Source organism: Phaenicophaeus curvirostris, chromosome 15 (genome assembly GCF_032191515.1).
Source record: "Phaenicophaeus curvirostris isolate KB17595 chromosome 15, BPBGC_Pcur_1.0, whole genome shotgun sequence".
Taxonomy (NCBI): domain Eukaryota; kingdom Metazoa; phylum Chordata; class Aves; order Cuculiformes; family Cuculidae; genus Phaenicophaeus; species Phaenicophaeus curvirostris.
Genome location: NC_091406.1, coordinates 6,346,816 through 6,373,344, shown reverse-complemented (window position 1 = coordinate 6,373,344; position 26,529 = coordinate 6,346,816). Strand labels below are relative to the sequence as shown.

The 26,529-nt window shown below is 44.4% G+C and overlaps 1 protein-coding gene across 2 annotated transcripts; it reads right to left on the bottom strand.

Moving 5' to 3' along the window:
• Window positions 1–12: 12 nt before the first annotated feature.
• Window positions 13–21,058, bottom strand: G3BP1 (G3BP stress granule assembly factor 1). Of its 2 annotated transcripts, none has more exons than XM_069869021.1 (12): window positions 20,927–21,058; window positions 8,392–8,505; window positions 7,056–7,137; window positions 6,551–6,724; window positions 5,633–5,723; window positions 5,068–5,161; window positions 4,481–4,685; window positions 3,625–3,726; window positions 2,994–3,105; window positions 2,476–2,601; window positions 2,258–2,388; window positions 13–1,101 (listed from the first exon to the last, which is right to left on the bottom strand). In XM_069869021.1, the coding sequence occupies exons 2-12, from the start codon at window positions 8,484–8,486 to the stop codon at window positions 895–897; spliced, it is 1,419 nt and encodes a 472-aa protein (XP_069725122.1). In that variant the 5' UTR covers window positions 8,487–8,505; window positions 20,927–21,058; the 3' UTR covers window positions 13–894. The 2 variants fall into 2 exon arrangements, with proteins under 2 accessions (XP_069725122.1, XP_069725123.1); XM_069869022.1 differs by having other exon boundaries at window positions 2,258–2,367.
• Window positions 21,059–26,529: the final 5,471 nt, after the last annotated feature.

Sequence of the window (26,529 nt, the reverse complement as noted above, 5' to 3'; positions counted from 1 at the left end):
CGTACTCTTGACTTGATAAAGCAAATCTAGACCTTTTTTATTTTATTTTTTTAAACAATTTGCCAAGACTGGAATGAGAGATAAATAGAAGGCACAACAATTTTGCTTTTTTTTTATACAAATACAAACTAAACATGAAAAAAACCTCCCTATTTCAATAAAAAAATTTCACAAGTTCAGGAAAAGTGTTTTAAGAGTCAAGTTCTAGACATTTAAAACCTATCCCACAATCCAAAATTTCAAAGTGGTAAAACAGTAGTTCGAATTCCTTTCCGTAATCATGTATCAAAAGTAACAGGTTTCTACAGTTACCCATTATTCCACTTTTACAGTGCCACAAAGAGAAAGGCGAATGTCAATTTTTCAAGTGGCAATATCCCCCGGATCAAAGGATGTCCATATGACCATCAAAGAATAAATCAATAGTTTTGTTTTCGTATTTCTGCCCTTGAAATACTTGCCAAGTACTATGTTTTCCTACAGGCTCTCGAACGCATGCACGTGAAATATTATTCCACTGACTGAAATGCACCCAAATTCAGTAGAAGGGGGGGAGAAAAAAAAAAAAAAAAGAAAAAAGAAAGAGACATTCCTTTAGGAAAGACCAGTGGTACCAAAAAAATCCAGTCCGTAAGTTTGAGGTGAACAAGAAAATTCAGTTCCTTTCTTTTTAAAATTCATTTTTCCACAAAGCTGGAATTTGGGACAAGGACCAGGAGAAGAAGAAAAAAAAAAAAAACCACAAAACCATAACACAAACAAAAAGGGGCCAAAATAGTATCAAACGTAGCAGTCTATAACAGGCTAGGGCCACATTCCAAGATACCCAAGGCTGAAATTCACAAATCTGCAGGAAAAAGGGTTTGCGCCACCATGTCAACATCCGTGATGCATTCACTGGCGTTGCCCGATCCCCCTTCCAGCTCCAAATCCTGGCTTCTGGGACATTCCTCCACGTGGAGGCCCTCGAATCCCACCTCCCAGCCCCCCACGAGTGCCACCAGGTCCACGTGGTCTGTTATCTCTGCGGTCACCCTCCCTCGCAGCTCGTGTTTTCTTCTCCTCCACATTCAGGCGCACCTCTCCCCTGAACATGATGGGCTGCAACAAAAGCAGAAAAGGTTATCTTCATTAATGACTCACAACTAAGACTTCAATGTCAAGCAGATTTCTGCAACCTTGTCTCGTAGCCTCACCACGAAAGAAATCTAAAGTGCTTTACAATAGGTTACTAGAAAATGGTGATAGTCAAACTATGCATCCAGTCTTTGTGGCTTTACTGGAGAAGACGAAAAAAAGACGTGAAAGAGTAACACTTAAAGCAATCTCAGGCTTAATGCTGAGCATTCCAACACCTTTTAGAAGAGGAATTGAACTATTAACAGTAACCTCCTTTTATTAATAAGTGGCAACTCAACCTGCCACCATGCAGAATCCTGGCTGATGTTTCTTATGGCATGAAGAATGTCAGATCCTCTCTGACACTTTGATGCACAGGTCAGTGAAGTCTTTCATTTAGGTCAAGCTTAATTTTTATCAGAATTGCAGCGACACATGGTTGCTTGACCGCAAAACCTCACCAAAGCAAGAACAGAGACAAAAAGTTAAAGTCTGCAAGAATCCAAGAACTACAGAAACAAGGACTTGCTTGTTTCATATTGTTCCTGCAGTTGCATAACAAACAAGAACATGAAAAATACAATCCATTGCTGGCACAGGCAGAATGTTTTCTCAAATGGGAAGCTTTTTGCTTCTACTGAACTGACAACAGCAAGAACTCAAACACACCAGTAAGTTACTGCTGAAGGGGCTCACATATTGCTTGCAGTTAAAAAAAGGCTTAAGAACCCACTGCCACTGTACTGCTTGTTCCCATATCAATTCAGCCCAAAGTCAACCAGATTTACTCAACCTTTTAGCACTGGCTTCAAATCACCTGTTTTAGACTTCACCCTAGACCACGTTGGAATTGTTCAGGCCATCCGCAGTAGGAAAACAGTTTCAGGAAACAACTCCATCAGCATTTAGATCTTGAACCACCAGCTCCCTGTCAGATCTTCTAGGGCTGCTGGGCTTCATATGGACAATTCAAGCACTGCTACAAATGCTGCTGGCATCCCACAGCTAAAGCTGTCTAACTGTTAAGATGCTTAACAAAGGGCAAAGGGACCGAGTAGAGCCTTTTCTTGTTAGAATAATCTGCAAAACACTGCCTGTTATTAACAGGCAGAAACCCACTGACTAGAAGTTTATTTACCCTGCTGCTAAGGATCTTCTGAACTGGTTCAGGATCATCAAACACCACAAACCCAAAATTGGGAAGCTTTCCACCACTGTTGATGCGGAGTTCAACAACATTGCCATAGCCTGCAAGAGAAAAGCCAAGTTCTTGGGTCATACATTAGAATGCTCTGTTGACCACAGTTATGGCTGCAACCCCCAGGCCCCAAGAGTACAGAAACACAACTAACTTACTTTGGAAAAAGTCTTTAAGTTCAGTTTTATCCACATCGTGGGGAAGGTTCCCAACAAACAGCTGATGACTGTCTGGGTATCTCACAATCCGTCTAGTTTCCACATCGCCTTGTTCACCCTCACGAACTACAACAGAAAAGTAAAACTTGTTCACAAAAAGCCAGTCCAGTTCCCTCAACAAGCAAACAAAACAAATCATAGTAATAATTAAAACCTTCTAAAAGAATCAGAATTCAAACTCTATTTATACACTCATATATATAAAAATATAAGCATTATTTACCAGCAAGTTTGAAACAGTTTACTTTTTATCACCTGACTGGAGCCAAACACTTGAGTAGAAACCTAGATATTTCACAAGAATGCTAGTGAAATTCAGCTCTAAAGCTTGCCAGACGTTCAGACCAAGGTCCATCTAGACTATCTCCACAGAAGTAGAAATCATTCAATGAGATTTTAAAAGCTTTGATCATCATATTCCTTCATAAAAACCACCAATTCTTTGTAGCTTCTCTTACTTGGTCTAGGACCCCTCTGTGGTGGGATGCTTGTTCGTTGCTCCCTCACTCGCTGATCCCTCTGAGGTCTCTGAGGTGGAGTCTGAGATTCAGGTTTTGCCTCAGGACGGGGCTGTACAAATTGAAAAGGAGTTAAGAGGAAAGAACAGACTTAAGAGCGAGGTTCAGCTTTTAAGAGCTCACTATAAAGTTGTTGATAAAGTACCTTGAAGATACAGGAAAAATAGTTCCTCCCACCTGTGTCTAAAACACATGTTAGATCATGCCAGGTTATATGCTAAAAGTAAGCATGCCACTTGATTAAGTCAAGATTTTAAAGTCATCCCCCTCAGTTGCTTACAATAAAGTGTATCTGCCCAAAGTGCCGTGGCACTTCCACAGGTAGACTGTACTAAACTCATTAATGACAAAACTTCATTCATGAATAGGCAGTGGAAAAAAAAATGGAAGACTTGCCTCTTTTGTTAAGCAATAACATTTTAATGAAGTCTATCACGAAACACTGAACTTGAAAGCCACTCGAGTTTGAGAATTCGGATCATAAGCAAGTAGAGTTCACTATATTTGTCCCCATCTCAGTTTACTGTCAGTCCGTTTAGCACTGGAACTTCTCTAGGTACTGGATTCCTACCTGCGAGACCGGTACTTTCACAACATGAGGTGGTATTCCTGACACAGGAACAGCTCCACTGGGAGGGAGGTTCTTACTGGTTACCGACGCCCAGGAAAATGTCTGAAAAAAACCAAACCCCAAACTAACTCGACACTTTTATCTTTTTGAATGAAATATACCTGACAGTACAGCTAACAGACACAGGCTAACACTAATTAATTCTAACCTGCCCTTGAAATCCTGGATCCAGCTACTAGCAGATCCCCACAATTCCCTTCAAATCATTTCAATTCTAAAGACTTAGCGTAATGACAATGGAGTCACACTTCCACCCTACCAATTCTAGAGCTGAAACATGACTCAGCAGTGTCCCAACACCAAGCATCACATCAAGGTTAACCAAAGTATTGGTTTCGTTGTTTGTCCACTTTTGCTTCTCTACACTGAAGAGTGACAAAAATCCCCAGCTAGAAATTAATTCACATTTCACCCACTTTCCTGATTCAGCATGATGATTTCAGTCTGTTCAGAATTTCAGAACCTCTGTTTACAAACAATGTGAGGTTCTCACTGCTGCCACAGTTTCCATACCTACCAAATATGCAGCACCTTACCTTAGCTCCTGCTATTTTAACCAACTAACTATTAGCTAGAATTTCAACTATCTGTTCTTGTAAAGGAACTAATAGAAAATAAGAAACAGGTCATCAGAAGAGTAATTTAGGCAAGGGGGGAAATTACAAAGTACTTGAATACTTATAAATCAGATATTTTACTTCTTCCCAGAGAAAAGGTCATGCTCTGTAAAGCGACAGGAGCATCAAGCACACTGATGAAGCCACGACAGCACAGAAGAGTCACCCGTTGTCATTACCCTGGAGTCCTCTTGCACTGCAGGAGCTGGATCAGCAGGAGCTGGAGAAGGACTCTTTTCTGCAGTCTCTTCTGGAGCTGACTCCTCTAATACTGGCTCAGATTTTTCTTCCTGCGCCTCTGGTTCAGGTTCCTGTTCAGGTTCTGGTTCCGGCTCCGGCTCTGCCTCTGCAGCTGTCTCTTCCAGGTGTTCTTCAATGTCATTGCTATTAGACAGCACCAGAAAAACAAATAAGAAAAAAGAGGTGGTATTGGACTTTATTCTATTATTGGGTGGTAAGGGACATCACTTGTCCAATACAGAAGTCAGGCACGTTGCATTCAAGAACAGGGCTAATCTGTCTAAACAAGGCTGCATTGCACAGGAATTCAGACTGTTACACTACAGAGCAGCAAAAATACTAGATGAACCAAAAATCCAGAGTGTCTGGGTTCAGACTAACAGCACTTTGGTTTTAGCTGTCAAATAAACTGAAACCTCTTGACTGTCAAAGAGGAAAATTATGACTAGCAATAAATTACTTCGATCTGTTCTACAAGCAGTCTGTATTACACAACATCTGACTTCATCTAATAAGATACTATTACCTGACAGCTGGCTCATAGTAAGCACCAGTATCATCAGGAACAGCCTCAGGTGTCTGCTGTCTTTCCTCAGGTTCCTCCCCTTCCTCCTCCGATTCTAAATAAAGCCAGAAAAGGAAAAAAATACACCAGAGACACCTTTAGTACTTGGTTCAAGCGCAAGGCATCCCCCACAACATTAAGGTGAAGTCTCTGCTGAACAGCTCACATTAAGTTGTGACATGGAACAGACGACATTATACTTTTGCTATCACTTTTCTTGCTCGGTTTTGACCAAGGTCAAACATGTTCCAAATACTTCAGAGAAGTGATTTATACCCTACAAATCTGACTGTCCTTACTAAAAAAATCTTACAATTCTTTTAATAGAAACAGAATATGGCAGAAAAATAACAATCATCTGCATGTCACAACTACTTGCTGGTGTGGAAGGAAAAAACCTAAAACACATAACTCAATGCTGATCTGCCTTCTCCAGCAAGAAGATTTTGTCTGGCCTGGTAACGCAGTGTTGTACAGACCCAGAAATAAACACCAGTAAATCCACCCAAAACTTCCTGCTACTTACCCTCTGGAGGCTCAGTGTCAGAGTCACCAAAAACCTCATCTTGGTAGCGGAAGATATCATTATGGACATAAAACTTATTTGCAACAGAACCCTAGAAGCAAATCAAAGGGAGGAATAAATGCAATTACATCAATTGTGGTAATGTAAAAACTGAAATAATGAGAAAAGAACAGCTTGAACAAATCATAATTCCCACACACGATTAACCCAAACTTGCCTCCTTTGACAAAAGGGATGGGTACGGGGAAAAAAGAAGATGCATCAGGCTAGCAAGTCAAGCATGCATGGAACAATGGTAAGAATACATATTAAAGGTTTTCATTCCAATAGCTCAAACCATTGAAAAAGTAGGAGCAAGATACACTAGGGTCTAAAGAATCCATGCTTAGATCCAGGTCGAACTGAAAAATGAAGTTATCTTGCAATCCTCCTTTTAAGTGTAATTTTCAATTATGTGAACCATTTTGTTCAGAAAAGATTTTTTATTAAAATGCCACCAGATCTTTATACAAAAAGGAAGTCTAGAACCAACGTCCTCAAACAACACAACGCATTTTCCTCTTCATACTAGCTCTTTTCAGTAAGACGACCAGTTGGTTGGAGGGCAAATCAAAGCCAAAATAATTTTAAAATGCATAAGAAAAAATATGCATTGCACATACCTAGTTGCCAAAAGTCAGGATATTTACAACTGCAATTATAATACTCGAGGTTAACATAAGACCACACAGTAGTGTAATTTCCTTAGGAATTTGCATTGACTGTTTGTCATTGCACATTTGCAGTGAAATTACTGTTGACTTCTGTGACAAACTACCTTTCCAGTCTAACCCTTCAGATTTCAGCACTGAATCAGACAGACTTCATTAATCCCAACATATTAGGAGGACTATAACACTAGCACTCAACACAGCATACCTCAGGTGCAAGTACAAATGTCTGCATAAATCTGCGCACGGGCTGCATGTTATTGGAGAGCTCTCCCATCACCTGGACTACAACACCATCATTGAGGGTAGCATGGGCATCCACATGGCGAATCTTTGTGTGGCAATCCTTGAAGTTTAATGACAGCACCTTCTTGTGGATATCCTATGAAAGAACAGTATACAGGTCACTTTTACTAAGTTAATAGGTTTCAAAGAAAGCAAAACCATAGAATGCTGTCCAAATCTATCTCCTAACGCTAGAGAGAAAGCTTGACAGTACGCTCTTCAAGTTAGCTTTGCAATTTTGCATTATCAACTTTAATAAAGGAAGCACATCTTGCCTAACTATTGCTGTTCAGAGTTAATACAGTTTTCTCTCCCCATTTTTTTACAGAAAGGACTTGGACAAAGGAGAATGAGTCACAGCTGAATGTGTCTCTTCTCAACCACAAAGCTGACAAAACAGAAGGAAAGAATAAGGTTTATGTGCTTACAGATTGACCATAGACTGCGTCAGCTGGTTTTCCATTGGAATCCAAGCCACCATGGACATAGGAAGAATTCTTTCCATAAAACCTGTTGGAAAAATATTTTAACACTAAGCTTTGTTATGCAAGAACATTGAGCCTCTACACCAGACAGTGGTATGAATAACACACTCACTAGCAAGTCTTCTTTCTGAACCACTGGAACACAGCCACAGAATTCCACAATTCTGTTAGTGACCTGGGGGCAGGGGAGGGTGACCAAAGGGGAAAATGCAAAGTCCTCCTATGTAAGCCATAGCAGTCAGATTCGTCAGATACCCAGCCACCAACAGCCAAACCCAAAGCCTCACAGGAGCTAGATAATCCCACCCCATTATATTCTCCCTTTTCTGTACAAGGTCCCTAAAGCAACATAGCACCCTGAATACCCAGGATGCTGAAGGCTTCCTCTCAAGTTCTAGTTTAAAGCTTGAGCAAGGAGCAATGGTATTTATTTGTTCATCTGCATACAGTAAAGAAAGAAGTGCGAGTAAATCTTCCATTTTATAACTGAGGGATTACAAGCTAAAATGTCATAAACATCATCGGACTGCATTCTGCAAGCAGATAAAAGACTAGAACTGAATTCCATGACACACTGTAAACATTCCTGACTCAAATGGGTGAGGTCAGCTGTCCACCTAAGCATAGAAGTACTCTGAAAGTGTTCCTGAGAATGGAAGAAGGAAGGTGTCAGCAACTGCTGGTTTAGCTACTCAAAGCACAGCAAAAGAAAGTCATCTTCAAAAACGACGTTAGTTCTAGCAATGCAGGCTACCTGTCAAATTAAACAGGACCAATTTGTTTAGATAACAGATTGTAGTTTGCTGCACATTCGTAATTTCTGATTTGCTTTCAAGAAGAAGCTGTCAGTATGACTGAATCCCAATATACAACCACACCATTTTCAATGTTTCCCCCCTATTCAAGGGGCATTATATCAAAACAAATTACAAAAATGCTTAAGTAAATAACATTTATCTAACTTTCATTTATATTGATTACAACTAGAATCAGAAGCAACGCACACTTGATCTTCATTTTTTTTCTTGCTTAGAATATGTGGATAGCAGCACTTCATTAACAACCAGAATACAGATATTTGAAGAATTCCTATAATCTTTATTATCCACATTTTAAGCCAGCTGACGAAAACTGAAAGCTAACTACAACCAGAGTCTGTCTTGAGTAAATGTCCAAACTCAGCAAGCCAAGACTAGTAATAAGCTTTTTCACATCTTTTAACATACAAACTAAGAAATTCACACAGAAACAGATCATAAAGTGAAGCATAGAGCTTTACCTGTGCAAATAGTCAGGTGCTTGGTTAAGCAGAGTATAGTACTGCCTCACAAATTCCCGCCCGACCAGCAGGGGACTTGGCTTCTCCATCACCATTTCTTTGGTCAACTGAAAACTATGGAAAAAATCAAAAGCTTCATAAAACAGGAGCATTACACATTTCCGTTCACATACTGACAGCATAAGCCATATAATCACAGTGGAAAGCACGCACCAAAACCCATTAGCCGTTTTACAGTGGTAAGCAGTTTAACTGATACATTTTCATAGTCACCAGTCTTTGGCACTGAGGAGCAGACCTCTCGATACACCAAACCGGCGGCAATAGAGGCTGCACTGGCAAAAGATTACCTCATAACATACCAGCACTTAATCATTCTACATACCCTCAGTATACAGGTGGAGAGCAAGAATGGTTCTTCAAGAGGATTTGCTAAGTGGCTAAGTCATTTACAGTCGATCCAAGTTCCACTTACCTCACTTGACTTCACAATCAGAATTAAAAGTCAGATGTTCTAAGGCAAAGCCTGTGCTACTGTATTAAGGGCATTTTTAAAAGGTCAGAACAAGTCCAATCTATTTTTATCAGCAGCAAAGCACTCCTTGCTTGCGAGTGACAAGCACTCTAGATGAATATCAGATTATATTAAAATTACTATGCTACAAACAAATGCATGCTGCTTTTCCCCCTGCTTCCACCCAACTCAGGAAGGCACCTCTCACTCAAATCCAGAACAACAGGCAAATTAGCAGCACCACCCATACCTAGGCCCAGAGACTAATTGATCTAGGTACTTTCTACCTAATTTCCATGAAGCAGTGAATTAGAGAGTCTTTGCAGCTAGATTAGAGTATGTGTATCTTCAGTCCAGGTCAGCCAAAAATCAAAAGCACATTTCTGCATTTCCTTGCTTTCAAATACTCATAAACACTGTTCAAATTAATACAAAACTGGTTTATGCTGGTAGGGAAACACACTGATAACAAAGCATATTCTTGCTACCTAATACAGAAACAAAAGTACATTTTCTGTTTCATAATTATACCAACAGGCAGAAAATAAGTGCTCAGTACACAGTTTTGTGGTTGAGGTATCACAGACTACATATGACGGCTAATTCTCCTGCAACTATTCAAGCCCTGTAGCGCTGACAGTGAAGATCCAGCAAAAAAGTGTTCCCTGCAGTGAAGCAGGCAGATGTTATCCTAAAGGGCATTAGAAGACGACACATAGCAGCTGAAAGAACTTTCCCCCAACTGACTCCCAACCCCTTCCCCTACGCAACACGTGCCAAAACACGTGGTACACAAATTCAGTACACATACTTTAAGCGTTTCGTGCAAACCAAAACCAGTGCACTACTAACTTAAGCCCACTAAAAATCAATTCAGGAGTCATCATTTACTTATCCGCTTTTATTTAAAACTGCACAACTATAAATAGCTCCAAGAAGCAGTGGCATCAACTAAAAAAAGGAAGCCAACCTAAGTAGTCCTCTAGCTCAGACTAATCCAGATGGGAGCCTGCAAAGTTCATGCCTAAGCAGTTATGTTAGGACAAGCTTTCTCTTGTCCCTATATATAACAGCACGCTGTATCCTGGTTAAATGGAGCTGCCCACAACCATAATCTGAACAAAGCAGAGGGAAAAAGAACACGGACTCTCCAATATACTTGTACTAAGCTTTGTTCCAGTTCACCCAAGGACCCTGTCTGAGACTTTCATTACACTTGTTGAATTTCAGAGCAGTCGTCCCATAAACGCTAAGGACTGGACAACAGACTATAGCTTCAAAAGACAGAGGTGACCCACCAGGTTAGTGACATTATAGCTACAGTTTCAGATGCAGACCACATATAGGCCTGAAAAGGAAGTTAAAGCCACACTGCTGGATATATCAGGAATGAAACACAGAAGCTTTAATACCAAAGCAGAAAATAACTAGAATGCGATTAATATAACAAAACCTATCTTAGTTCTGCATACACTGATGTGTTTTGCTCTGCTTTTTACACAACCACACACACACCTTTTCACTTCATACATTTAAAAATAAAATAAACACAAAATCTACCCATTCTGTTTTTCAAATGCACTTGTCATAAGTTTCAATACAAGGGAGAAAGACCTGACAGGCTCCAGAGGATGCTCTTTCAGTGGGAAGTGTGCATATCACCACCACACAAGGAAATATTACTTATATGGTAACATGCAGAAAGGATTAAGACCAAACAACCTATGACTGAAAAGGGCTTTTCAGTACATTCAGAAGGTTTGTTTGAGGACATTTTCAAAAGTGAACCATGCAGAAAGTGAGTGATCTTCCATGGTTGGGTCTGGCCTGCAGGAAGCGCTCAGATTTTGCCGACCACTTTCATTTCAGGAAGTCCTCAGTATCTGTGGTTTTGAAGAAGCCTTTGAATTGTAAGCGTAATGCATTACAGATACAGACATCCAAGACCAAGGACAGTCTGGAGTACACAAACCTCAGAGATATGAACTTGTTTGTCTTCTGGTACATATTAGATTAGTTCCTCACAAAATAGTATCAGGTAAGAAAATAACACTTCATTTAAAGTAAGGCTAAATCGTGAGTACTACTGTTGATTTCATCATTTAACTTCACTTCCTGCCAAGCACTTGTGAAGCTCTATTATTACAAGGGGCAGGACAACTCTAAAGCAGTGGGAGTAGAAAAGGCAGAGTCAAGACCTTCACTTTTAGATCCAGATGGCTTAAATGACAATGCAAGACTCAGCTGCTTGGTGACAATTAAACTTGCCTCTGTGACATGAGTTTACAATGAGAAAAAACAGTCCTATCATATCCTCTCCCATGATCACTATTTGAGTTTGACAAGAGCTGTATATAAAACAGCACACAGATGTTGCTCGTTCATTCTGGTTTGGTTGGTTTTGGGTTTGTTATTTTTTGGTGGGGGAAGGCAGAGAGGAAGGTGCAGGGGATGCATTTAATTTCTTTGCAAAGACTAGTTTCCTCTGGAATTCAGATTTATTCATATAGATGTCAAAAGGCAGGTTTTCTACTCAATTCTATTAAGTGTTGAATTGGGCTCTTTTGAGAATTATTTTCAATTGCTTCTAGAATACGAATGTACAAAGCTCAACTTCCTCACATAATGGTAAACAGTTACCTGTAGCACTCAAATCTCAACAGCTCATGCTCTTTCAGATTTCTCTTCTTCACTGAAAGAGCTGTCACCTGTATTGACCCACTAGCTCATCATCTTCAGTAGTGTTCCGAGAACACTAATGCTTTACTGAACACTTATTGAAAGTAAAGTGGCTTGTGATGATTACGTCCATCATATTTACATATTAAAAATCAAAGCACTTCCCTACTGCTAAAGGTGAAAAAAACCTATCAGAAACTAACTCTTAAGAGGGAGAGAAGAATAGCAGTGTCTAGTTGTCATTAAGCTCATCTGAAAAGAAATGGGAAAAACCTTTATGCAACCTAATCATGGACAACAATCTGTTTTCACTCCCGCTGCACCTGCTGCTACCCTGCCAGTTGCCATCTGTTCTTGTTCTCCAGCCAGCACAACCTGGATGATAGAATCCAAGCATCTCCAGAGAGAATATTTGCTCCCTGCCACTCACGAGCACTTCATTACTACACTATTCCTTGACCTAAGAATAACTGCAAATACTTTATACTGCATTTCTACTGAATAGAGCATAATAGTATCAGATGCTTGAACTATCACTACAGTACTCCTGATAGAACCTTTTCCACACACTTCTGTCAATTGAGATAATTATGAAAGGGTGAAAGCCGACAGGAAAATCTGAACAATCAGATGACTTAAGATTCATTCATAAACATGCATAACTATTACTCCATATAGGTAAAACAAACTGGAAAATTCAATTCATAACAAATACACTAGAACAACTCTGCAACACTACTGAGCCCCTTCCTTAAGCCAATAGACTTAGGGTCAGACAAATACCTCCTCTACAGCGGTTATCACCTGGCTGGTGGAAAACTCCACCATCTGTTACGATTCTCCTACTTGGCAGAAAAATCAGTGCTAGCCACTGAATTTCTAGAGTACAGTTATGTAAATTAGAGCCATTTATGTAAATTCTGTATTAGCAAATTTAGATTTAGGTCCACAAAAACCTATTAGCATATTAGCATTCAGGAAAATAATAGACTCAAAGAGCACCTAACAGGGGGCGTTAGTTTTTTCTCATCGAATCACTACACAGTGAAAGCAAATGAACTATTCCTTGTCTCAGCTCAGATTTTTCTTTATCAGACAAAGAGTTTAGTCTGATTCTTGTTTCTACTAGAGTTCCTACACAACAGAAGTCTCTCTAGTGTACATCATAAAATGTTCAGGCTCTCAGGACAACCAGTGACTGCAGAACCCACAAAGCCTGACTTAACCGATGCCATCTCTATTTCCATATACTTGGCTTGTATTTCAATACAAGAAACAGTCCCAAAAAATCTAAAGTCATTACAATGCATTACAGTTCTGTTTGTTTGGAATATTATTCAGCAGATACAGGAATAACCCTGTAGCAGTCCACAGTCTCTTTTGGCTGTTGTTGTGCTATAAGGTGACTCATTTGATACTGCATCTCGTCCATCTCTACGAATTGACAGAGTTGATAGGAATGGTGGGACTCAATGATCCTGTGGGTCTTTTCCAACCTAGCTAATCTGCAATTCTGACTTCACCGTACCAAAACAGTGGTGTTGCTCCCCTATCTCTTCAGTCACAGTTTAAACTGACAACGGTCTTCTCATAGAGCTTTAACACTGCTTCCAACAACCTAATCGGCTTCTAGAAAATATAATTCAGATCTTTCATTTCTACAAATTTACCTCTAACTATAGAAAAGCAACACTGACAATAAGATTGATGTATTACTGAGATGAAGATAATTTTCCCCCTCTAAATTAGAAGGTCAAAGTTTTAATGCAATTCTACTCCATCATTTATATCAATTCATTCCTTAACATAAAAAGGCTTTTTGCAAATGTAAACACCCAGCAAGGCTTACATGGAAAAGAGGTGTCCGAATCTAAAGCAGATGACACTACAAAGCTCAGAAACAGCAATTTTGCTGGACATTAAAGATCTGGTCAATAGTTAATAGGATTGCATAATTAAGTGTCATTTGGGATTTCTCCAAGTTGCTTAGCAACAGGTGAGCATGTACAAAGTTACAAACCATTTATCTACAGGGAGTCACCAGCACTAGAAGCAGTTACTGCTGCTGCTTTGGACAAGAAAAAATAGCCAGTACAAATAATCATTAAGAGAACTCCTAATATGCCCCCAGCAGGCTTGATATAGATTAGAAGTTAAATAACAACAGCAACACAATTCTAGTCAATTCCAACTCTCCATGCATTTTACATGACTAGCATCTGCTGATGCTGCTGACTAAGCAAAAGAAGAGAAGCTGGTACCTGTGTGATCCGACACAAAACATTAGAGTGAACAATGAAACACAAACCAGCTAAACTTGCATCACTAGGCAAATTCCAGCACCCATCTCAGCTGGGTATTTATATTATTACACCAGCTTGCTCTCAAATACGAAGAGTAATGCAAACCTCTTCAAGGAAATGCATATTTAAAACACTACAAGATACCTGATACACAAAGATGCGAGATACCCTTTGTATTTTCATACAGCCTTTACTATCTGAAGGGAACAAAAACAAAACCAAACAAAAAAACCCACCCAGTTGTTGACCCCAAACCTAAATTATGAAGTGCCCCAAAAGCACCTCAAATAAGTGGGTAACCAGGGTCTGAAAACACTAACCTCCTTTAAAAAAAATGGGTCTCATGACTTGACTCCCACTGGACACACAAGACAACAACGTGTCAGAACAGTGTCACAGCAATACAGCCTGTATTTCAAACAGAAGCCATTACAGACAGTTCCCTGCCCGCAACCAGTTCAACTTTTTTGCATTCTGACAGATCCAGAAGCAAAGCCTTTTGCCTGAAAGAAGTTCTCTTAAAGGTGTCACTAATGCACAGGAGGCAAGATGCTTGGAAGCCATAGCCTGAAAGCTAAGGGATGGGATAACTTATGAATAATGAAATACTTGAAGATCAAATTGGAACAAGTGGCAAGGTTACCAGCATTCAACTTTTACTAGTATCTCCTGGAAACATTCAGATAAGACCATAAGACTATGGAAAAAAGGCCATCAGATAAGACCGTGTGTGTGCCCGTAAGAGACATATTCACTATGAACTTCCAGAAGGAGGCACTCCCCAACCAAAATCAGAGCAGTGTGAAGTGCTAGGCACATCATGCAGAGGGGCCTTTATAAATAATCTTCAAAATCAACACTTAAAACGTGGATCTGGATCCTCCTACTTAACACAGCCATCTTTTCACTCACTACAGCAACTAGTGTCTATTGTGACAGCAACACAACCTACAAACACAGGCAGTTCCTAAGTTCATAGAGTACTTGAGGTATGACAAGGAGCTTGATCCTAAAAAAAATTACTCCAGCAACTGGAATGCTGCATCCATGGGCAAACAGCTTTCCTTATGCTGAATTATTCTGATGCTGCTGCAGAAAGGCAAAGCGACACCAGCAACCCTTTCTGAAGGCTCTGAGACATACTGACAAGGGACACTACAGAGCTAGACATTACACCAATATATGGATAAGAAAAATTAAAGTAGAAGCTTAACTATTTTCTTATCAAAGTATCCAAGCAATCAATCCAAATTTATGCACAAGAAAAACATTTTCATTACAAGATTAAAATATAACTCAATTACATTCAACACTGCCCATGCTAGTACTGAGCAATCCCTGTTCTTTCCAGTGGCAGATGGGAAGCCTTACTCAGCTGCAATGCACAGCCCTTTAAACACTAAGAACACAAATAAACAAGCCATGAATTGCTGCAGAAGAGCTGTTGTTTTATAAGTCAACCTGCGTTTTTGCTAGCAAACCTAAGTGTGAGTTGATGGATATGATGGAGTTCACCAGTCCCTAGACACAATTCAGTGCTGCTTCTATCATTCATCTCTGCTAGGCAAGAGACAAACTGAACTTTTCTACTGCTATTATTCAGAATCTAAAAGAACAGTAAATATTTCAGAGAAGTATAATTTCTAGAGAGTAAGAGATCAAAAGCAGAGAAACAGAATACAAAGACAACTACCCCAAACACAAGTTAAAACCAGTTGAGACCAGCATCTGTGGAAGGAAAAAGATACCACATACTACTCCAGGAGTCAGGAGCGTAAAGGTCCACCTACTGTCCAAAGGCAAAGAGTAAATTAGGTCCTGTTTAAAAGTGGAGAAAAAAAGAATCTAACCTTGAAGAATCTCAAAAATTTGGTATTAAAGGTAAGCGATATCACAAGTTTCTCACCAAGCTGTTTTTCTTGGATACTCCCCTCAAAACACTGCCTTCCCTGAATGCCAGGCCTATTTTGGTGTGGGTTTAGGGCATTTTTGATTTCTTCTTTCTTTTTTAAAACTGTCTCAACTGGCTTCCAGTTTTCCACTCTGTATCACACAATCCTCACTTCCATACAGCAACAGAAGCTAGCAGCACAGCAGGATGATAGCATTCTGCAGAAACAGCATAAGCATTTGAGTTCTTGCTTAAAATTAGCAGCAAGAAACAGGGTTTGTTGCAAGTTAATGTTTGTAACAGCTGCCTATGTCCATATCCCCGCAAGGGTCACCTTTCAGTATTCAAACATCTGGAGATCCCTTTACACTAAAGCTAAGGTAGTTAGCATCACTTTTTGGAAAGTTCCACTGCACTATGTCACAGGAGAAAAATACTCAGAAGATGCACATTCAAGTTATTTCTTCATCGTGTCAAGTTTCACATGCAGTTTATTACCTGTGTGTGAATAACATACATTATAGATTTACAACCAGGGAAGTGAAGTGTTTATTGTCTTTCCTCAGACATCCCAATATGGCTTTGTACTTATTAACAAGTCACCAGAAGTTTCCTACTCGTTACACAGAAGAGATTCAGAGTAGGCAAGGTGCAAGACCTAGAACTAAACATAAATTTAAGTTCCAATTACTTAAACTCTATTACCTAAAAGAATCAAAAAGAAAAAAACCCAAGAAAACTTCAAACAAGAGCCACCCACCAAAGCACCAAATTAGTTATCTTTATCTTTTGTACTTCTATATGCCCAAAAGGCTAGAAAAGGGCCCTGGATTAACAGCTACTTCACCAATTTCCTCTTGCAGCAGGAGTCTGCCATCAAAACCAGACCTGCACACTGTTCCAGAAGCACAACCTGGAACTCTATCACTATTTGGGATTTTTCATGAGTTAACTTCACCTGCAATACATTTCACCATATAGGTCAGTCAATATTTTTATTTCTATAGCACATATAAACAATTTGATTGACCTTACACAACAGCTGCTCCCAAGACAGTCAATTCATTTGTGTGTTTCCAGAAGTACAAGTCTCAATTGCTGAGAAGTTATAACTACATATGCTTGGTAAACAGTTCCAAAACGAACAGAACATGCCTCATCCCCTCTCCTTTTTTTCACTAGAATAGTTCTGAGAGCTGCTCACATCCTGCTTCAGTTTAACAGAGAAAAGCTGGAAATAATCTGAAAAAAGGGAAGGCTGCTGTCAAGATACCTGCTGTAACATCAAGCTAAAATGATCTGCCCTAACTAGTAACGCTTCATATCCTCACAAAAAGATACCCATCTTGCATTTAGTATTAACAGGAAAAAAACCCTGGCCCTTGCAACTTGACATAAGTCCAAAATGGACTCCTCTTGAAAACCTGAGTTCTTTCAAAACTCAAAGCCTTGGAAATTCACAGAAATTCACCTAAATCAGACTCTCCTAAATGGGCTTTGTCCTACACCGGGTGGAGGACTTTTGCATTTCAAACTGGACATATTCCAACCTCATTTACCCTGCAATTAAAATTAATGTTTTTCTGTGAAATTACATTTTAACCACACAAATTTCATCCTAGAGGGTGGCAGGACAGTGCTAGTCTGAATGGTTTGTCTACTCTTTTTCTTTTTTTTTTTTTAAATGAAAAAATAATAGTCAGCTTTATGCCTATACTGCTTTCCAGGCTGTTTCATGGCAAAGTAGCTCCTCAGACCCTACAGTTTTGTCATTAGAACAGGTTTTGTTTTGACATCCAAGAGCTGCTCCAGCAACTTGATGAGTTTGGCAGCAGGTCCAGTCATCTTCTCTTAGGTCTACAACTTTTTTATTTGGCTCTACTGCAACTTATTAAAGGAAAAACCAAAAGTTACTTGTAACCAGTCAGAAGAGGCAGATTAGAACAACACTTCGCTTCCCAGACATTAGAGTAAAATTCAAACTCATTCCCACTTGGGATTTAAATCACCAAGATTAAGGTTTAACAAAACATATTCTGCATGACAAACAATGAATACATCTATAAAGAGTCAACTCTTCACTTCTACCCATTTCAGCTACAGAAGACTCTTCACTTTCATATATAGACTAGATCCCAGCACTAAAGACTGACCACCCTGGTACTAACACTGTTAGACACTTAAAAGCAAAATGAAGTCAGCTTAAAAGAAATCATAAGTGAAATTAAAAAAACAGTACAGTGCAAAGCAGAGGAAACTGGTAGATGGCCACCAGCATTTCCGAATGCAGTTATTTGACATCTGCCTCAAAGAATCAGGTTCATAGTATTATTTGGAGAAAATTAAGAGCTCACAGTCTTCTAGCTCCAAAAGCAGCACTCTACCAGCTATGTCTTTCTGGAAGAGGTCCAGACTTCATATACAAAAATGAAGACCTCAGACCAGTATAATTTTCACTGGCTGAAAAGTTTTACAAGTTTCAGGAATTCTTATAGGGTAGCTGAAGATCAGAAATTTTTTTTAAACAGGTAAAAACTAATTATTCACTGAGGTAGCTGAAGATTATAAAATCTATTAGCAGTTTCAGCAAGATGTTAATAATTACTTCCACTCCGGAGATTTCACATGTGCATGCGTAAAAAAAAGTATCCAGTCTTCTAGACAAAACTATCACTTTCCCCTTCAGTTTGTTTAAAGCCTGGCAGATTACAGCCAGCTTAATAACCAGCACCACCCTGCCAGAGCCCTGCTCTACTGTGATTTCCTCCTTGATTCAACTGTCCGGTTACTCGGTCAAACAAAAAGGCCCAGATTCTAATATTAAAAACTAGAATAATCAATTCAAATGTCTTCCAATTCATCAAACAGGCCACTTGTGTTAACCTCATGAGTGTTCTCTCAACAGGTACCACTGTTATGAACAGAAATATCAATATATATTTATAGTAAGACTATCTTTGCTTTGGTTTACTTCTATTAAAAAGTGTTCCTGTGTAGATCTTTGTCTTACAGTCCACAAGGTGAAAAAGAAAATACTGGCTTTCTGAACCAACAAAGAGCTTGCTGTTTCATCAGGTGCATACAGATTTGACGTTTAAAACCAAGACGTTCAAATTAGAATATAGTTCAGTTGTGTTGAACTTTATCAATACTGCTGTGCCAGCAGCAAAATAAACAGTAGAGCAGTGGTCTTATAAACACAATATAAACAAGCCTTCTTGTAGGTTTTTGTTGTTCCTTAGGCAGCAAATGCAAAGCATCGCTACAGAAGATCCCGATGTTTACACTTGACCCACACACAAAGAAAATCCTGTCCACCAGGTCTTCTACCTTAACTTAAGTCTTCTAGTCTTCAACATACCAAGTTCACACTTATAAGAATACAGCACAGAAAATAGTTGCCTAATTCACACAAGTCAAGAACTGGAAACCATCATTTAGCATCTGATGTGCACAGGATTCTTTTTAAAAGATGACTTTTAAATAAAAATTAACACTTAGATGAAAAATACACATTTGCAAAGGTTCCACTGTTGATTTCATTCTTTTTCTAGCAGATTTTGTACAATTATACTTTCTAGCATGTTTTAATGCTGCCTTTGAGGCAAACTAGTCCCTGGAACATACAATGCTGTCAAAAAAATGGAAGATCAACATAAAGATGATGTCAGGACATAAGACCTTCAGCACAGAAACACTTACAGTTATCCTTGAATTCAGCTATACGTCCACTAAACTTTCTTGTTTTTTAAAGGCAGAGTTACAACTTCACAACATGAAGTGTTTTGGCTGAAAGACCCCAAGAAAAGGTGTGTTCAGTTCACAGGGTGTAAACACGTTCTCAACAACATCACGGAAGCATCGCAGAATTAACATTTTAGCAAAATCATTAGGTTAACTCTTTACAAAGACGGAATAAGAAAAATGAAAACTTGGCCAAAGGGGAGATTTCAGAAAAGGTCTGAAATGCAGTTTTTGTCCGTCAACTTCTACACTCCCTTCTCTTTATGACACCAATCTGAAAAGTCTTGTTAGCTAAAAGCAATCCCCCCACACACACCACATTTGATTTATGGCACCTGGAAGCATTAGCTCCCAGAGCTCGATAGCAGCGTCCACGTTTCCTAAAGCTGTCACTCCTGGCTGCGAGAGCACAGGGTAGACAAAAATAGCATGGAAACATGGCGGCTTGCTGCAAACGCTGCTTTCAACCAGTTCTGAAAACAAAAAATACTATTTTCTTTGTAAAGAATACTTACTATATACACACGACCCCTAATACAAAAGGTCACCAGGTCAGCCCGTTAGGAATTAGTTACCCACTGGATCACCCTGATCAACACTAAGACGTCTGAAAGACGCATGGAAGCTTTTTCTCTGGTTTTCCTCCAGCACTTATACCTAGGGCGTTACAAGAGGCTGGAAAGTCTTCATTCAATCACCACTTCGCGTTCAAATCTTGGCTTAATCTCGGATCCAACCAAGGTCATGCGGTAAGTCCGGGTAAGATATATGCTCTCCTCTGCTCGAAGGAAGATTCCCTTCATCTACAGGGTCTGAGCAAAGGAGATCCCTCCGATCCCGTGTACCGGTATGGGCCACCACGCTATGCGAGCCTCCAGTTTTACTCCCTCAATTTACAGCTCCCATTGAAAGAGCCGATCTCAGCCAGAAGCCAGGGCTGGGCCCCATCTCACACCTAAACCCTCAAAAAAAACCCAAAAAACCAAAAAAAGCCAAACAAAAAAAACCAAACCCACAAAACCCCAGCAGATGAAAAGGCACAAGAGCCTCTAAAGCCGAGAGAACAAAGCTCACAGCTCCTCATCTCGGCCAACACCGCTCTCTTTCAGCTCCCCGCGCACCATTGTGCCCCGCTCCCGCCTCACGAGGTCGCCGAGCCCCCCCCCCACCCCGCCCCGCAGCCCCGCGGGGGGCGCTCGGGCCGCCGCTCGGCCACAAAGCGGGGTCGGGAACGCGGGGCCGCCCCCCCCCCCCCCCCGCGATCGCGGCCTATCCTGGGGGTGGGGGGGCACGCTCAGGCCAGGCCCGGGGGAGGCGGCTCAGGCCGAGCCGGGCCGAACCAGACCCCGCCGCCGCCCCCCGGGAGGGGTTAATCCCGCCCGCAATGCCGTTTCCCCCCCTCACCTGCGGGCGGAGCGGGACGGGAGCGGGAGGCGCCGCTTCACCACAGGCCTGCCCGGCGGACGAGAAGCACCTCACGCAACGGCGTGCTCAGCGCCGGCCAGATATATCCGGCGCGCGGCCGGCCCCAGCGCGGGGCCGCTCCGCCAATCAGGGAGCGGCGGCACCTCCGCTCGAACGCTCATTGGCCCGCGCCGGGGAAAGGGGCGGGCGGACGGTTGACAGGCAGCCCCGCCCGCCAATCGCGCTGCGCTGGCCCGCGGGGTGGTGAGAGTGAGCGACACCCGGCGCAGCCAATGGGAGGCGGCGCTGCCGCTGCGGAGGCGGGGCGGAGCCGGATGGACAGGCCCCCTAACCAATAGGACGACGCTACCCGCGCTCCCGCTCGCGGAGGGCGGGGCGGGCCTGACGCCATAGTGGGGCTGGAGCCGCATCGCAGCGCCCTTGAGAAGGCGCTGGTAAACCCCGTTATGGAGGGGGGCGGGGCCCTCTGTGCGCGGCGGCCAATGGGAGAGCACAGCGGCCAATGGGAGAGCGCGGCGGCCAATGGGAGAGCGCGGCGGGCCCTGACGGACAGCCCCCCCCCCCCCCCCCCCCCCCCCCCCCGGCGTTCTTAAAGGGCCACGCAGCGCGCGCGAGGCGTCCCGCACCGCCCCCTGCTGGCGGGAAGGGCACGCGCGCAAGATGGCGGCGGCACCACCGACCAGGCTGCTGCAGCCTGCCGGCCATGGGGACCAGGCCCTGGGCTCCCCGCTCGATGGCTGCACCTCCCCCTCTGTGGTCATCCAGCCCCAGGCTACGGGGGCAGAAATGGCCCCTCACCCCAGGGAAACCACCAGTGCGGGTGGATAAATGGAGGTTTTCACGCCCAAGGGCTCCCGTGCAGCAGTCACCTCCACCAGAACCAGGCCCAGAAGACACTCTGGGCTCACAGAAGGCAATGGGCACCATCTCCAGGCTCAAGAAATGTTATCTGACTTCTCCTGTCCATCCTTAGAGACCCTGGGTGGAGCTGGGACACTGCTTTTCCTTCACCGTTACTGAGGAAAGCAGACAGATCACCTGCCCCAGAGGAAAGACAAGGCATGCGAGGGCAGTTTGTAACTCACCTTGCGAGGCCCAAGGAGTCCCGCAAAGGAGGAGAAAGGCCTTGAATTTCACAGATCCCTCCTCACCAGAGCTTGCAAGGAAGCACAGTCAGCCTGAGCCAGCTCTCAGAGGGCCATAGCTTTCAAATTTGTGTTGCAACCCATCCCAAATGATGCTTAGTAGTCAGAGATACATTTTACCCTATAAAAGCAATTTCCTCCCCACTGCCATACTGCTAAACGCTGCCTAAAACCCTCCCTGCACTCTCTTGCAGCTGGAGATAGAGCCAGTGGACTGGCACAGGTCCATGCTCAGCATTAATATCTTTTCCCCCCGCAGCCCCCAGCTATTTATAGACTAAGCCACATTGCAATCTGCCAGTTCATAAATCACTAGTGCAGACTTTTGCAAAGTTTAACATGAGACCAGTGACCTAGCACAACAGCCATGCAAAATAAACTCTGGTGAGGGGGACCCCAGGCATCTCTTCCCCCAAGGCGAAAGAAGGAACAGTAATTCCTCTTTCATTGAAAGGTCAGTTCAACGACAGAGTCGTGTGCACGTTCAAATGAACAGCCTCACTCCTCCCATGCAACAGAAGCTCACTGGGAAAAGGCATTCACATCATCTTCAGCTCAGCCTTGCTGGCAGGGACTCAGCCTTTTCAGCACGAGGGGAAGGGTTAGCTAAGGGCAGCTGACATCCCAGGAAGCATCTCCGGATGGTGTGATAGCAAATAACCAGAAATACCCTGGTTATTTTTCCTGCTACAGGTTAGGCTTCTTAACAGGAAGATGCTGAAGCCCAGCACGTGGTCAGGAAATATCATCCCCCACGCAGCTCTGCCAGCTCTCCTCAGCCTGATGTACAGCAGCTCCTTTCCAGGTTACCCACAGCCTCACAGAGCACTCGAGCTGCTCCCAGCCCCTGCCACGGCCTCCTCCACCTAGCCTGGAGTTCTTAAGATGGAAGTCTGTTCTCCATCTTCCAGCATCCTTTCTCTCAGTCCATTCTGGAGTCCCCACCAAACTTCCCTCAATTCAATAATCCAGTCCACCAGAGCTCTCCTAAGCCAGTGTATCTAAAAAGACCAAGGGGATCAAGCTTTTTGCAGCACTCCAGCCAACCCTTGCGCTTCCTGCCCCATCTCTTATCACTCTTCCCACTTCCCTCCCACAGCTGCTTTGTGTCTGTGCTGCTTTCTCCCATCTCACTGCCCTGCCTCTGCCACTGACCCTGCCTCTGCCACTGACCATGCCTCCTGGCCCACTGGAAAAAAACTTAGAATGACAGAATCCTAGAATCGTTAAGATTGGAAAAGAGCTCCTAAGATCATCAAGTCCAACCATTAACACACCTTCTGAACCCCCCTCTCGGAGGGTTCCAGCTGAATGGTGTCACCATGTGAGGGCTCCAAGAAGGGCCCGGGTCCCCCTGTCTCCCCACTGCCCTCGCGTACGGGCAGGGATATGGTGAGGCTGGTGGGTCCTGCGTGGGGCCAGGGGATGTGGTGGAGTCGGGGGCCTATGTGGGGCCAGGGACGGGGGGCTGCGTGGTGCCAGAGTGGTCCTGCACAGGGCAAGAGGATGTGGTGAGGTCAGGGTGGGGGATCCTGCATGGGATAGGGGGGAGGTTACGTGGGGCTGGGGAGCATGGTGGGATCAGAGGAGTCCTGTGTGGGTCAGGGGATCTTGCGTGGGGCTGGGGGAGGCTGCGTGGGGCAGGGATATGGTGTGGCCGGGGAGTCCTGCGTGGGGCAGAGGGGTCCAGCGTGGGGCAGGAGGGAGGCTGTGCGGGGTAAGGGACGTGGGGCAGGAGGCTGGAATGAGGTTCCGTGGGGCAGAGGGGAGGATGCACAGGGCAGTGGGACACGGTGGGGTTGGGGAGGGGGGTCCTGCGTGGGGCAAAGGATGGGGTGGGGTCGGGGAAGGGGGCTCCGTGGGGCTGGGGGGGAGGATGCGGGGGGCAGGGACACGGTGGGGTTGAGGAGGGGGATCCTGCTTGGGGCTGGGGGAGAGGATGCGGGGGACAGGGACACGGTGGGGTTGGGGAGGGGGATCCTGCGTGGGGCTGGGGGAGAGGATGCGGGGGACAGGGACACGGTGGGGTTGGGGAGGGGGATCCTGCGTGGGGCTGGGGGAGAGGATGCGGGGGACAGGGACACGGTGGGGTTGGGGAGGGGGATCCTGCGTGGGGCTGGGGGGGAGGATGCGGGGGGCAGGGACACGGTGGGGTTGGGGAGGGGCGGTGTGTTCGGGGCTGGGGGTGCTCCGCGGGGCCTCCAGTCTCTCGGCGGGGCCGGAGCTCAGGGCCCGCAGCAGCGACACGCGTCCCGCCCCTTCCTCCGCGCCGGGAGCCGCGCTGCGCCATGCCGGTGCGTGCGGGGCCGGGGGTGCGTGGGACCGGGGGGGTCCTGCGGGGGTAAGGGGGCTTGGTGGGGGTGGGAGGGTTTTTAGTGGGGCTGGGGATTTGGTGGGATCGGGGGTGTCCTGTGTGGGGCTGGGGGTTTGGTGGGATCGGAGCATCCTCCGTGGGGCTGAGTGGTGGGGCGCTGTGTGGGGCCGGGGCATATGGTGGTGGTGGTGGATCCTGCGTGGGGCCAGGGGATGTGTTGGGGTCAGGGAGAGGGGCTGCATGGGGCCTAGGGAATCCTGCGTGGGGCTGCATGGGGTGGGGGGGTGTGATGGGGCCGAGGGGTTCCTGCGTGGCACAAGGGATGCAGTGGGGCAGGGGAACCTTGTGGTGCTGGGCACTGTCCGATACCAGGAGGAACCACGGGGTCCCCTGGGGCTTGAGTGCAAAGCTGGTCCCAGAGTCGGGGGGTCTGCGCTGGGACCCCTCCTGCCCCAGCCCCGTCCCACCTTACTGCACAGCGACCCCATAGTGTGTGGGCAATTGCGAAAGGAAAATCCAGAAAATGCTAATTATGCTGGGAAATCCTAATGGGAACAGCAATTCCTGAACTCCTTTCCGGGGCGCATTGTGGCAGCAAGGGGTTTGGCCTCTCAGTGGTGGGGGGCAAAAGGCGGTCTTGAATGAAAAGAAATATGGGTTGTGGGTAACAAAAAACAGCTTTAGTTTTCTTTTTTAAGGGAAGTAAAAGGCATGGACAAGAAAAGGGAATTAGGATCCGTCTGGTGCCAAGGGTTGAAGGCAATAATGAGTGTTACAGGCAAGCATGTTTGTGTTGACCCATTCATTATCTCTCACAAGTAGTGAAGATAACACTGGGGCCCTGATGGAGAGAAGGCATGAAAAAACATCACTGATGTTTTGTTGATATTTTTATGAGTTTATGTTGGAGACAAAGAGGCCTTGTAGGCAAAAGAAGAAGAGGATGGGCAAGGACCAAAAACCCTGCAGACTAAGTCAGGGCAGTGGGCACCTGGGAGCAGGAGACTTGCTTCTGGCTCACCAGAGCAAGTGGAGTGGGTGTAGCAGAGGCTCACAGAGATGGTAGCCTGTGCTGACCCCGAAGGTGGCCCTGCTCTGAGTAGGGGCCAGACGGTCTCCAAAGGCTCTTAGGGTTATGCTGTGAGGGGCAGCACAAGGACATCACAGGGAGCTCTCAGGTTTGCTGAGGATCCCTTAGTGGCAAGTGTGGACCTTTCAGTTGGGGAGGATTTGAACCCACTTCCCCGAGGAAAAAGGCAAACATGGAGGGTGAGTGCTTGTGGTGTGCTGCTGGCTGCATTCTCCCTGAACCTATCCCCGCCCATCTGTCTCTTTCCAGAAACACGAGTTCTTTGTGGACATGACCTGCGAAGGCTGCTCCAATGCAGTCACCCGTGTCCTGCACAGGCTGGGAGGTGAGTCAGTGCTGGGTGTGTGACAGCCAGCTTGCCAGAGCAATGCTGGTTCTGGGGTGGGATGCTAGTGCCCTGGAGTCCCCAGTCTTGCAAGGTATAAGCTGAAAGTGGCTGATTGGAAACCTCAGCTCCTCACTCTGCTCTGAGCCTGCTGCTTAGTCAGTGATGAGTTGCTGAGAGACCCCTGGAGAAATGCCAAGGGAGGGAGGAGCTGCCAAGACTGAGGGAGGCTCTGAATCACCAGGGTCTTATCCTGAATCCTCTGGGAGCCAGACTGGTAGACCCCTGCTCAGCCTGCCAGAAGGAAAAGAGGTGGATATCCTGCCAGGCATTATTCCTAAGGAGGCCTGGGGTATCTGTGGTGCTTCCCTAGATGTGTCATCAGCAGTCAGAGGGAAGGGCTGCTGAGCCCAACGTTTGGTGGTTGCCTGCACAGCCTGTTTTTAATGCCACCTGGAAAATTAGAATCTATGTCTCCTTTATATATATTACCAAGCAAAAAGGATGTTGTCTGCACTCACTAGTTGTGAGGACTTGTCATTCTGCTCCTTGTCTTCATCAAGTGAGAACAGCTTTCACCAAGGTGTGAAGGCCTTGGGACCAGGCTGCGGTGATTCCAATTCCTCTGTGTGTGGTTGTCAGCACCTCCATCACTCTTCAACCTGCTGGCATCTAGAAGTTTGTGAAAATATGTGGCTGGATGGAGAC